Genomic DNA, 14,816 nt, shown 5'->3' with positions numbered 1-14,816 from the left:
GACATAAGCATTACACAGATAGAGTGATAAAATGCAGATTTGGGACAAATATGACTCATGGGAAAAGAGGGAAAAGAAGGAAGTGGAGAAAGAGTGAATTGCTTCCGTCACAGAAGCTGTGGCTCTGAATTTGCAAGGTAATTGATGATAAGAGGTCTATCTAGACAGTGGAATGAATGCAGTTTGACACTACTTTAACTTCAAAGGCTCAATGTTCTGAAATTTTGAGTAGTTGTTCTACAAGTCTTAATCTTCTCTGCCAAAGAGTGTTGGTGCCACACCAAACTACAATACCCAGAATTCCATAGCACTGGGCCATGGCAGTTATTTAATTTTTTTCATGCAAGGACAAATCTTTTTGGTAATTTCTCCTAATGGAGGAGAAAATGCTGCCCCCCCTGCAGAATTAATGCAGTTTGATACCACTTTTAACTGCCATGGCTCAATGCAATGGAATCCTGGAATGTGTAGTTTGGAGAGGCACCAGCACTCTTTGGCTGAGAAGAAACAACTCCCATGAATTCATAGTATCGAGCCATGGCAATTTAAATGATGTCAAACTGCATTAATTCGATTGTGTAGATGCACCCACTGGGTCAACCATGCTGCTGAGTAAGAAAGAGTGTTTCTTTACATAAAATATACTAGCTGTTGTAGAGAAAATATGTTTTCTGTGCAAAGACTGAAAGCTTTTTTTTAATTCTGCCTCAGGAAAGTAATGTATTAGGTGGAATAATTCCCCATAACACCTCAAGATGTGTGGAAATCAGGATCAAATTGTGCAAAAATCTCACAGCTGTGTTATGGTTTTGCATTGGGTTCTTTTTCTTGAACATAAAGAAACTTTATTTGTCAGGAAGACAAATAACAAAGAAATGGTCTCCATCTGTAAAATATACCACACACAAATAGATAAGGGTCATTGTGTTGTCTTTGGATGTTCCTAGAAAATGTAACATTGGAGATGAAGCCAAATTGAGCATGGCCTCACTTTCCCCATGCCTGCACAAAACTGTTTCATACCACTTTGAATGCACATGTGCAAATGATTATTTAAGGCAAAGACAGTAAAGCTTGCCTTTGTGCAACTTAAAATCCCAAAGGCGGAGGCAATCTGGAACTTAAATAGGATTTGGATCTGAACTCTGCTGAACTTCTGGCCTCCTGCATTTTTAAAAAAAACGTAGGATGGCTAATTAGAATTGAGCTTGCAGGTGGCTCATTTTGTAGGCACACGTTTTACAGCTTAAACAGTGTTTTCTTCATCTTCTCACTGACCATTAAGCTATATTGAGCAACAAAATCTGCTCATGTATAACTAGTTGACCACAGCAGTATCCTGAGTCCATGGGTGGAGTTCCTCACGTTTTCTTTAAACATGTGAAAAGCACAAGCCAAAATGAAAAAGAAGAATGTATTCATTTTATTAGCTTGATCAATACGCAGGGTTTGTTACCCCAAAACATGAGCAAAATCAAATATAAAGCACATTCCCACTGAAAAGAACATGCAGATATTTCAGCAGCCGAAGGGAAGGAAAAAGCAAGAAAGGTTGAAGCAACATTTCTAGATATGGACGGACCCGAGGTACATCTATACTGTCAAATTAATGGAGTTTGATACTACTTGAACTGTCTTGGCTCAATACTATGGAATTATGGCAGCTGTAGACATCAGGTGAGACATCAGCACTATTTGGAAGAGAAAGCAAAAGACCTTGTAAAATGACAATTTCCACTATCCCATAGCATTGAGCCAAGGCAGTTCAAGTGGTCTCAAACTGTATCTCAAAGCAACCCAGTGTAGATGCCCTCTTGATTTTCTATGTTTTGAACTTTAACTCTCAGAAGCCTGGAAGAGCACATAGGTGTTTCACTCCAAAACAGCTGAAGGGCCAAAATGCCCACAACCAGCCAGCACAATGTGTGGTTTCTGGGAGTTATAGTCTGGAAAAGTAATATATCCATCCTTTATTTATAACCAGTTCCTGTTTAGAAGGACTTCACTTTTTCCCGTCTGCTTAAGTATTCCATGAAAACTTTTGCACGAAGTATAATGTGTTGTCTTTTGTTTCCTTCTCCCCGCTTCTTATAGCATCTATCCCCAATGTGTGTCCACCTGTTGTTCTACCTGAAAGGCAGGAAAATGGTAAGTTAGAAAGGCAGGATACAGTAATGAAAGATAACTTGAAGTTCAACTTCTCTTTGCTGTGTTTTTTTTACGTTTTGAAGGGAATGTGAAAATTCTAGCTTTAAAAAACTCTTATGGCAAACATTTACAGTCTGCCACATACAAAACTGATTTCTGCACAGACTTTGTGAATATAGTTTTAATATAGATTTTTAAGACAATCCAAAGATTGGTGACCGTATGTGTATATATTAATAAACAAATGAAGCTATATTGGTTATGCAGTGTGGTACTGGCAAGATATTTTACCTTCTGGTCTGAAGAGCACCAGTGTGATATAGTGGATAAGATGCAAGACAAGGACTCGATAAACACCAGTTTTAATACTCATCAAGCCATGAAATACAGTGGGTAACCATGGCACAACCAATCTCTCTCTCTGTCTCTCTACATTTGACCTATTTTGATGGGTTATTGTGAAGATATAATGAGGAAGAGAGTCCCGTATAATAAGTTCTCAAAAGCAAATTTAAGCATCAAGCTAAATAGTAAGCCCGTGGCTATCTCCTCATTGACATATTAGGCTAGATTCTTTTCCTTCTTCCCTTAAGACAGTGGTTCTCAACCTGTGGGTCCCCAGGTGTTTTAGCCTACAACTCCCAGAAATCCCAGCCAGTTTACCAGCTGTTAGGATTTATGGGAATTGAAGGCCAAAACATCTGGGGGACCCACAGGTTGAGAACCACTGCCTTAAGGTTTTACTATGGAGACTTTTTCTTTTGTGGCACTCGCATCCATCCTTCCTTAAGACACCATTCAGAAATCTTTTCTCTGCTTAAGTTCTGGTACATTTAAATTCTTGTTCAATTAGGTCACAGTGTCAAGAATCAATGTTTGGAGTATTTTACCAGGTTCTTCATTCTGTTTCCTGATGAAGTTAAAGGTCTTTATGTAGCATCAGGGGCTCAAGTAGAAGATGGTCAAGGATTTCAATGCAGAAACATAGTTAAGGGTGGCCCTACACTGGCTACTAAATCCATGGTCTGTCCTGAGAATAACTATTTGGACAATGAATTGGTCAGACCTAAACCTGTAGCCCAGATTTATCTAAAGCTGTGGTATATCTCATTTGCCAGAAAAATCTGGAGTATCCCCTTGACTTTGCTCAAAGTGAGATACTTTGTTGTTTCCAATTCTGGGATACTTTGAAGTTTATAGCAAACTCTGGACTATCGGCAATTTAACCCTATAAAAGCCACAGTATTAACTGGAAGCTGGCAAATATCATAGGAATAGCCAGAAATGACTTCAAGGTGAGCCTGGGGTTTCTTGACTGCATAGACTCGGACTTCTGGTGGCTTTGAGATTAGAACTATAATTGGGCTCTGTGAAGATGGCCATTACTACCCTTTTGTCTTCCATGGTGATGACTGGAGGCAGAGCAGATGGAAGAGAGGCCAGAACCACTCCCAACCCAGTTATAGCTGTCCCTCTGCCTGCTTATGATTTTGGCTTCTGACTTAAATTGCTACTTAGGAAATATTCAAAATATTCAAAGGTAGAAAGTCTCTTCTTTAATTGAACTAAATAGTCATAGACCCCAAAGATCAATGGGAGAATGACTTTCCTCTCCATTCCCTTGAAGTGTATTTCAGAAGTATTATAACTGAGATTCCTCACGTGTGTAATCTCAAATGGGCCGTGAGAATAAAGGGCAAGTAAAACTTGCCACAGCAGTTCCCTAGGCTTATAACTACCAATTTTGGAAAGTGAAGTTCTTTGCTATTTATAAGCATCCTATTTTAAAAATCCAGATAAACATCTGGTGTTCTTGCTTTCCCCTCCATCTGATGCCTGGTGCCATAACAGGCACCACCAAAGAATGCAGAAAGGGTTGTATTTCACATTGCATTGCATCTTCCACACTATGAAATAACAGCCTTGTGTGCAGAGAAAAATAGTAGTCCCAGAAGCATGATTATAGTTATTATAATCATGCTTCTGGAGGGAGATTGTGGGTAAGGATGTGGGGATGGGTAGGAATGGGCACATGTTTTTACTCCATTCTTTCCAGCTAGACTGGAAAAAACAAGTGCACACAACACATTCTTGAAAGGAATGTGGTCAGTGATGGGTTTTCATTCTATGGGAGTCTATGTATCATCTGCAAAATCGTTAATGTGAAAAGTATTGGTAGAAAGAAGTGGATACATGTTCATAGATTTTCCTAATGTCCTTTAGTTAAAATAAAATAAAAGAACATGCCCACTTCTCTTGTTGTGTTCCATGACAAACTGCTTTTTAAATCAAGGGAATTTTAAAAACAGGTGGTTGACAAGTTACAGAAAAATAGTGCTGTTGCTGTTCTATTCTGGATTTTGAAGATGGTGATTTTAAAGGATAGCACTGTGGAACAAATGGGTTTGATTCATTTTTCTTCATTTAAAATCAAGCCAGGCTACCTCAGACACCGGGCAAAATTTGCTTCCCCTGCAGTCAGTTTAGTAGGGCTGGAATAAATATTCCACAATATTTTTAATGATAAGTATTTTTCCAAAGTGTTGGAAAATGCTGGTGAGGAAAAATTCTAGACCAGTCGTTCCCAACCTTTTTTTGACCAGGGCCCACATTGACCAGGGTCTACTTGAACAGAGACTACTTTGACCAGGGACCACTTTCAAGTATTAGTACCAAAAGGGTTATGAATCTGTTTTTGGTCAACTTTACATTTGGTTTGTTTATTTGGGGTGCTGGTTCAGAAAATTGCATTGAATAGAACACATTAGCTCTAGTTCCTGATACAGAACATTTGCCATCCAGTAGTCGCCATGTGCTTGCCCACAGAAATTCATATTTAATACTCTAGAGCTGATGTTGTCTATCCAATGCAATGGGCAGCTCTGCAGAAAGGAGTGGAAATAAAATAAATAACATGAATAAATAAAGAAGAACAAAGTTCACGAACCAGATTTTCATTCTTGGCCCACAGGTTGATAACCTGAACAAAAATCTTTGCCTATGCACAAAATTCACACAGGGCCAGCATTTTCTGCACAGAAAGTAATATTTTCACACAAAATTTCACATTGAGAGAGGAAAACTGTTTTCTGTGCAGAAAATTCTGCACAAAAATGCTAGATGCCAATTTTGCTAATAATTAATCTTCACTAGAATAGACACATTGAATCAATGACCTATGTGCCAATGATATTTGTCTGTTCCAGATGGAACTCTTTAACGGGATTTTGGGCTATGACTTGTTGTCCAGAGTAATGTAGTAGTTTCACAGGCAAAACCACACTACAGCTGCTCATTCATTGAAACTTTTTACCTACCATAGAGAAACTGTATCTCCCTACCCACCCAAAGCTATCCCATGACTGTAAAAGTAGTGGAGGATAAGAGAAGCATCTGATTATCTCTCTGTAACCAGACCTGAAATATGTTAAAGTCTGCTGGGGTCCCCTGGAAATCCTAGTGGAGGATGTAGTCATTTTGTATCTGTTAAATTATTTTCTACATACATGGACTTCATTCTCACACAATTAGATATAGGTTGAACATCCTTTATCCTGAAATCCAAACCACTCCAAAATCTAAAACTGTCCATGTTTTTAAAAGAAAAAAATCCCAGGAGGAGGTAGAGTTTATTAGTTAATTTTAGTTGGAAGGGATGGAGAGGGATTTAATTGGGTGGCCATATTATAGCCTTATTTTTATGCACAAAAGTATTGAAAATATTGTGACAATTTAGTCTATGTGTAAAGGGATACATGCCACTGCAGTTGATTTCATGATTAGACTTTGATCCCATTTCCAAGTAATCTTATCATGTATGCATATGCAAATACAGGTATTCAAAACAACAAAAAACACAACAACAATAATAAAATAAACTGAAAAACCAAAAGATCTCTGGTGATCCCAATCATTTTGAATAAGGCATACTCAACTTGCATATGTATGCTAACCACATCAGAGCTTCTCCCCCTTCTACTCCAAGCACTGAATCTGCTATTGTGTTTGATCTGAACTGGAGAAATTTCAGAGATTTTTGGTCTACCAGTATTCCCCAGCCAGCATGGAACTGCCTAAGGCATACTTAAATCTGTTGTCCAAAAAAATAAATAAATCACATTTCCAAGTTCTATCCGTGATGAATGTCCCATATGCTGCTGAAGAATTTCTGGAAAGTAGGAAACGCCCCTATGGCATGCCTGTAATTTAACCATAAAAGTTACAGGACTTCTTGGATTCAGAAGGCTGTAATTATGCAATGAAAGGAGAACCAAAATGAGGTTACAATGTCTATAGTCTGGTTTGAAAGATATACAAAAACTTCTCTAAACTACATGGAAGCTATATAGAATCGAGGCACCTGCTCATGGAAGAACAGCAACATTTCACATATCTATTTCATATCATTTCAAACTAGAATTGAACAGTGTGGAGATATGGTTCTTCCCTGCAACTTAACAGGAAACTACACATTCAGTAAGTTACCTTCAGAGAGTGAGAAAGGACATTTAAAAGTAATTAATTTCTATAACTTATTACCATGCCTTGAGAAATGGTCCATAAGCATTACCTGTTACAATGGCGGGGGGAAATGATCCGTGACATCTTTTTGAACTTCTCACTAGCTTTCTATTACCTGGAACTGCTGTTTTACGAAAAAAAGTTTTTAAGACAGGAAAGGCAAAGTTACCAAGGGACTGTGAGGACAACAAATCTAACTGTTCTAGGAATCAATTTTTTTCATTGATTCACTCTCTGCTGGAAATTTGGAAACAGACAGAAAATTCAATTGGGAAACAGCTCTCACAGAATATGCAATGCCTTATTTGTCTATGAATTGTCAAATTTAATATGGTTTTCATCATTATGTTAAGACAGACTGTGGGTCACTGAACTCAAAGAGGCTCATTGGTTACACGGCTAGTTCTTTTTTAACAGATTGAGGGAGGTACAATTTTTATGGGAAATGAACAGTTAAATTTACTATTCTTAGTTTCTTCCAGTGCTGTGGAGAAGGGCTTCCATTGGTGTCAATGGGATCACTTTTCCTAATCCTAATGGATTAGGCATAGTGGTTTGAGAATTGGGCCATGAATGTGGTGACTAGAGTTGAAATCTTGGGATGATCACACTCTCTCAGTCTCAGAAGAAGGCAAAGCAAAGCTACTCTTACCAAATCTTGCCAAGAAAACCTCAGTGATAAGGTCATCATAAGTTGGAAACAATTTGAAGGGGTACAACAACAATAATTACCCCATGGGACAGTGGTTCTCAGCCTGTGGGTCCCCAGGTGTTTTGGCCTTAAATTTATTTATTTATTTCAATTATTTATACCCTGCCCTTCTCACCCGAGGGGACTCCGGGTGGCTTACAAGTGGCAATTGAAGCCGTTACACCGTTATACAATGAACTAAAATGTTAAATATCCAGAAATCCCAGCCAGTTTGCCAGTTGTTAGGGTTTCTGGGAGTTAAAGACCAAAACATCTGGGGACCCACAGGTTGAGAACCACGGCCATGGGACATTTTTGTAGTAATCTCGGTTTGAGAGGAAAGAGCTGAATTATTTGAATTTACAAAAAGATAGTGTTGTTAACCACACAATTAAAATGGTTTTGTCCTTCAAATGGGCCTAATTATATTTTTGTCTTACCCAGAGGTCTGTTCTCTCCCCTCCCCCCAGCCTCCTTTATATGCCATAAACTCTAAATTAGATGAGATTGTGGCCTTCAAGAGGTTTCGTGGCTTGCTGACTGAATAGCTGGCTGTGAGTGGAATAATATCACAACAAAAATGTCTCCAAAACCCACATAGGGAACTCAGACATTTTAATTTACAATGGAATGGAACCCAGACAAAGGCCTTTCTTTCTTCTTTCTTTATATACAAAAAAGGATAACCAGTGATTTGCAGCTTTGTGTCTGGAGATAGACATATCACTTCCACTGTGCAGTGAGAGTCAACAGCTTAGCTGCAGATGGTAGAAAATTGATATGTAATTACTGTTTAAAAACATGTTTCTTAAATTCCCCTTGCTAAAAGGCTCTGTTTTTGTTGTTACTTCAAGGCAAAAGTAAAACCTACAACTTGATATAATTTTCATCCATACCCTTTCTCTTTTTTAAAAAAACAGCTATTACGGTGATATTTTTTTAAAGACTGAAGTCTACAAAAACTCAAACTGGAAATAAAATTATTTTAGTGGTTCAGTCATTGTCTGTGTTAGGGTTTCTTAATCTTTCGAGTTCTAACCTCTCTAACAGTGTCCTTTTGAATGCTTTTGGACTATAACTTCCAAGCAGCCTGCAATATTATCAGGAATGATGGAAATTATAGTACAAAACCCAGAGAGTAATTGATTCTTTAACCCACCTCACTATAAATCCAATCCTTATCTGCTTTTCATATCATAGTGAGTTCAAAACATTGTTATTATATTAATTTTTGAAAAAGGTCTAATAGTTGTGACCACATAGCTTTAAAAACCTACTTCATCCAGTTCATGCATTTACCTAACAGTGCTGTAGAATAACTTGCACCATCAGATTTAAATAGGAATCGTGAAAGTCTTCAGGCGCTATTAGATCTTTCATTCTCTACGATCTCAAATCTATGCAGTTAGAAGGAAGTTACCACTGAATTCAAACAGAGCAGTATCCAAATAAATAAGTACAGGATTACAACCAAAATTTGTCCCCCTAGAAACTGGTCTTTGTTTTTCAATCACATATAAACTGCAGTTTGCTGGGATTTTGTTCTTGAATTTCTGCACTTTGTTTTGTAGCATCTTTGGACAAGTGGCAACGTATTGATGGGGCTGCTGTTCTCATTGATCCTTCCATTTCCAAATATGATGTTGTGCATATCAGCCGCGATGTCTCTAGTGACTTTGCCGCCATTCGAGACTTTTGCCTTACAGGTGAGAAAGTCCGTTTTATTATGTCTAAATTGGTTTTCATCCTGTTTAGTTACAATCTCAACTACTAATAGGATACCAAAGTCTCCGTCCTCTTCCTTCTGTTCCTCCTTGCCACATTTTTCTGCACTATGATACCCTATTTTCAGTTCTTTTGACTTTTCAATCAGAAGCTCCAACTAGATGTGACCTTGAGATCCAGTGTGACATATTAGTTTGAGCATTGAACTATAACTCTGGAGACCGGCTTCTAAATCCCTGCTTGCCCATAGAAATTCAGTGGGGCAACTTTGGGAAAGTCACATTATGTCGGCTTCAGAGGAGGGCAAAGGGAAATCCCTGCTTTGAACAAATCTTACTAAGAAAATGCCACAATATGTTCACTTTATGCTAGCCTCAGAAAATACTTGAAGGCACACTATATGAAGACATGATGTTAATATCTCCATTGCAGTTAATTAAAATAAAAGCTGCTATGGGCATGCCAGATTGGCACTGAAGAGATTAAACATGCCTTGCTCACACTGCAGTCCTGATTTTTTTTTAGTGTCAGGAGCAACTTGAGAAACTGCAAGTTGCTTCTGGTGTGAGAGAATTGGCCGTCTGCAAAGACGTTGCCCAGGAAATGCCCAGATATTTTGATGTTTTTACCATCCTTGTGGGAGGCTTCTCTCATGTCCCCACATGGAGCTGGAGCTAATAAAGAAAGCACATCCAAGCTCTTCCCAGGTTGGATTCAAACCAGCAACCTTCAGGTAGGCAACCCAACCTTCAAGTCCTGATGAAGACCACCTTAGGAAAACCTAAACACTTGTACAATTTTGTGGAATCGCAGGTGGTCCTGAAGGTACTGCATTACTGCATGAGTTTGGTTCAGTTTTGTTTTCTCATAGAGCAGGAGAGCTACTTTTGGTTTCTATGGACAAAGGAAGGAGAAAAATGGTTAGTAGTGAAATGTTTGTGATTTATTACATTTCTGCTTCTCTTTATGTTTTCCAACTGTCTTTATAAGAGTTTTATATTTCCTCCAATTTGTTCAGCCTTGTGGTCTGTTACAGGAAAACAATGGCAAATCTTCCAGTGTTTTCTCATTGTTTGGATAAAATGACTTGGTCTAATGAATGATGCAAATTACTTTCAAGTAATACTGTACAGACTTCAGGGAGAACAGGGCTTCTTGATGTAGCCTCTTAAAAGTGCTTATGCATATATGAGTTATTTATGGTTTGTACTTGGCTCTAAAAAGAACAGTCCAGTGCCAAGATGATAGTGAGTACTAACAACTAACAACTCCTCTGCTTCATTGAGAGTGGAAAATGACTAACCTCTTAATTCACTATACCTGTCAAATTCCCTATCCAACAGTTTTCTCCCTCCCAGTGCGCTTTTGCTCCATTTTGTTCTTGTTAATTGCCTTGAACTGGATTGTATGAGTCTACACCACCACATAATCCAGTTGAAAGCAGATAATATGGATTTTATAAGGCAGTGTATATGGGGCATTAATCAACTTTGGTTTATGGTGTGATTAAGAAATCTCCAAATCACCCAATCCGAACAGTTTTGCTCAGATTTTGCACACTTAAGGACTGTCTGCCTTGTTTGAGTCTCTCAATCTAGATAGTGGTCTTCCTCTTTTCCTACTTTACTAAGCATTATCCTCTTTTCTAGGGTCTTCTCATGATATGGCCAAAGTACTACAGCCTCAGTGTAGGCATCTTGGCTTCAAGGGAGAGTTCAGCCCCAGTTTATTCTAGATTTGTCTTTTTTGCAGTGCATAATATCTGCAGAATTCTATTAGGCCATCAAAATACTCTTCAGATTAGAGTACATATGGTCCAGATGGGCTGAGACTGTGCATCTTTGACACCATTCCATTCCATTCACATTATTTTTCTGTCTTTTTTCTTCGTAGTATGTTCAAAGGAAAAATTATGCATGGTGACTACTCTTGAAATACAGCCATCAGCCATACGATGCATGTTTTATCCAGAAACACAGACTTGCACATTTGGTCTCCAAGGCCACCACTGTCAACTTTTGCTCAAGGAACCAGCTACATATATCTATCACAAGCAAGGTATGTTCAGTGTTGGAAACATTAGAAGAATAGAGCTTGTTTTTCTCATGCTGTGTAGAGTAACAGCAGAACTTGGAAAAGTTATCCTTTTTTGGACAGAATTGCTGGGGATGGCCACTAACCATAGTGTCTGAGGTATTCTGAAAGCTATAATCTAAAAAGGTAATGTTTCCAGAGTCAGAGCAGGAGTAAACAAGAGTGATTGACAATCACACCTTAGGGAAAAGGGGATAAATGCTGATGAACAAGGGGGGAATATTTTATAAGAGAATGAAGAAATTTGTATTGCACAGATGAAGATTCGTATTTTGATGTTATCTACACCACACAATTATAAGTCTAATGCTAATTCAACAATTATGGTTTTATCTTTTGGAATCCTGTGACTTGTCATCTCCTGATATATCTAGAACGCTCTGTCAGAGACCTTTCCCTGAACTAAAGCAGGTGATTCAAAATTCCTCAGTAAATTACAAGTCCCAGGATCCCAGAGAATGGAAACAATATGATAAAATGGTATGAAACTGAGATATCAGCAATGCAGATATACTTCATTCTTTCAGTAAATCCAAGGCCACTCTAGAATAGATTGAATAGAGAACAGAGTAGTCCCAGAGGTGGGCACATTCACCATCCTCAACCCACTGGATTGGAATCTACATGGTTCAGCCTGTCCGAGACTATGCCAGTTTTACCCCTTCAGGTTTTTCCTACTATTTTTTTCAGTAGGAAACAAATTATACTTTTCTATTTGAAAAAAATGGGGCCTAGAAAAAGTCAGCATTGGGAGATTACAAAATTTCCAACTTTCCATTAGAATTATAGTGCCTTCAATACCCAACTTAATTTAAAGAAATCCTGAAAAATCTCAAATAAATCTCTGTGTTGTTCCCAGTAGTTGATCTGAAGTTAGGCATTTTTTGTGTAGGAGGCAACATGATGTAGTGGATTAAGCATTGACGATGACTCTGGAGACTAGGTTCAACACAACAAATTGTACTTGCATCCTTATAATGAAATTTGTACTAGCTATGTAGAATCCCAGATAGAAACTGTATTTATTTTGAATTTGTCAATTAATAAGGGTGAAAAGGTCTTTTCCAAATCTTTTAATTTACAGTAATCTCTCTACTTTAGGTATAGATGGGCTCGTGTCCATTGCTGAAATAGGTGATGCCCCTTCTGTCTACCTCCCATCACAAGGAACTTTCTTGGGCACTTCTCAAGTCATCCGAGTGGGTTCCAGTTGGAAGAGAATCAGAGAGTTCCTTGGGATTCCATACGCAGCACCTCCAGTGGCAAATGGCCGCTTCCGTCCACCACAGGCTTTCACTCCAGTGGAAATGTGGAATGCCACCATGATTCGGTGAGAAACATGATCAGAAATACTTCTCTAAACAGTTAAAGGTCTTCTGACATGCCTCTATAGTCAACTTCCTGTAGGAATTGACCATAGTTTCTCTGCAGAATCTAGAATCTAGATATCCGTTCAGGTTAAAAAACAGTGTTTTATTTGTGATTTTCCCATTTTTATGGAATTCCTGCACCTCTAATTCCAGCAAATATGGAATGTTGACTATAAGAGAAAGAAAGAAAAAGCAATGATGTAAATGCATATTTTGATTTGTCAGTGACATGTTTCTAAGGTAGAGATAAAGGTTTCCCCTGACGTTAAGTCCAGTCATGTCTGACTCTGTGGGTTGGTGCTCATCTCCATTTCTAAGCCGAAGAGCCGGCATTGTCCATAGACACCTCCAAGGTCATGTGGCCGGCATGACTGCATGGAGCGCCGTTACCTTCCCGCCGAAGTGGTACCTATTGATCTACTCACATTAACATGTTTTCGAACTGCTAGGTTGGCAGGAGCTGGGGCTAACAGCAGGCGCTCATTCCACTTCCGGGATTTGAACCTGGGACCTTTCGCTCTGCAAGTTCAGCAGCTCAGCACTTTAACACACTTCGCCACCGGGGCTCCTGACATGTTTCTAAGAGGTTGTCAAAACAAGTGTTGTGTTGATTATCTACACCACCCAGTCCTGTTGGTTTTGCACTGTGCAGTTGGATGGCTGATGGCCCCTTTGTCTTCAGTGACCCACATTCTCATCCACCTGAGATACGTGGGTGTATTTGATTCAACCACATCAGATTCACACTTCACCATAAGACTTGCAACTTGTTTACCCAGGTGCACAGTGAAAAGGGAAATGCAAACTGTTACTCAGTTATGTACATCATCATTGTCTATTCTGTATTTCAGTTTCAGATGGTGATGACTTTTATTGCTCTTCCTCTGCCACCACTGTGCACCATTGGAAAGCATGGCTTCCTCCTGTGTCATATTAGATAGCCAAAGCGTATACAACTTAATAATCCATTACACCAGTTGCCAAGAGAGTTCTGGTTTTAGGCTTTGCTCTATAGGATAAGGAATAATTTGGGACTCATAGGGAAGGACTCAAGAGTTTGCTGTCTAAATCCAGTCTAGCACTTCCTAGATGCTTGAACCCTGGTGGCACAATGGGTTAAACCCTTGTTACAGCAGGACTGCTGACTTGAAGGTTGGGTTGCTTACCTGAAGATTGCTGGTTCGAATCTGAGGAGGGCACGGATGAGTTCCCTCTGTCAGCTCCAGCTCCCCATGCGGGGACATGAGAGAAGCCTCCCACAAGGATGGTAAAACATCAAAACATCCGGGCATCCCCTGGGCAACATCCTTGCAGATAGCCAATTGTCTCATACTGGAAGTGATTTGCAGTTTCTCAAGTCACTCCTGACATGAAAAAATAGGTACTTGATATAAAATGCAGTTTGATACCACTTCAACTGTGGCAAAATGCTATGGAATCACAAGATCTGTCGTTTTACAAGGTCTTTAGTCTTTTTCTTGCCAAAGAAGGCTGGTTCTCTACTAAATTACAGCTCTCAGGATTCTATATCATGGAGTCACAGCAATTAGGTGGCGTCAAATTCAATTATATCTATAATGTAGATGCACCTAATCACTCTCACATTTGATTCTAAAATTCTAATCATATTTTTGTGAATATATTCAGCTCAGTTTTGCCATGTTGACCACACTATGATGTTACTTAGCTACATACATCCCAGTTTTATCTATAAAATGCTGGAGCCCATGCAAGTGCTGCTTTTAGCTGACATTACATCTTAATAGTAACAACACCCATTCATGTAGTGCTTTTTGGATGTTTAGGGATAGCTGTTGGCAACCTGGGGATGGTGAAGTCAGCCCTTCTTCTGTCAGTGAAGACTGCTTGTATTTGAACATCTACATTCCAGATAACAGTGTAAGTATTGCATTGATGAAATAATTGGTTATAGACCTACATTCATATTCTGTCTTTTCCTCAAAGAACTCCAAGTACTGGATGTGTTTCTTCTATGAATTTTTCACCTCATATCAACCTTGGAGTGCCCTTCCAAAGCAGCACCAAAAAGGTGGAAGCACCAGCTAGTCAATGTAAACATAAAGGACTGCAGCTAACATCCAGGCTAGGCCTTACATGCAAGTCAAAGGTGGATTTACACACAAGTTATGCAAAGTTGCACCCATAGTGTAGAGTCATAGCAGTTTGACTCCACATTAACTGCATGGCTCAATGCCATGGAATCATTGAATTTGTAGTTTTGTGAAATATTTTCTTTTCTGTCAGAG

At 38.9% G+C, this 14,816-nt stretch overlaps 1 protein-coding gene across 1 annotated transcript in view; it reads left to right on the top strand.

The window, feature by feature from the left end:
- The window catches only part of tg (thyroglobulin), a 157,299-nt gene that overhangs the window by 75,809 nt on the left and 66,674 nt on the right, over positions 1–14,816 (top strand). Inside the window, exons 35-39 of the mRNA XM_062980017.1 lie at positions 2,095–2,148; positions 8,932–9,066; positions 10,979–11,143; positions 12,281–12,509; positions 14,355–14,448. Coding sequence (XP_062836087.1) covers positions 2,095–2,148; positions 8,932–9,066; positions 10,979–11,143; positions 12,281–12,509; positions 14,355–14,448 — 677 coding nt within the window. The remainder of the gene's footprint in view (positions 1–2,094; positions 2,149–8,931; positions 9,067–10,978; positions 11,144–12,280; positions 12,510–14,354; positions 14,449–14,816) is intronic.

The sequence above is a fragment of the Anolis carolinensis genome, chromosome 4 (assembly GCF_035594765.1).
Source record: "Anolis carolinensis isolate JA03-04 chromosome 4, rAnoCar3.1.pri, whole genome shotgun sequence".
Taxonomy (NCBI): domain Eukaryota; kingdom Metazoa; phylum Chordata; class Lepidosauria; order Squamata; family Dactyloidae; genus Anolis; species Anolis carolinensis.
Note: the sequence above shows the minus strand (reverse complement) of the source record. Positions and strands in the feature narration are given on the sequence as shown.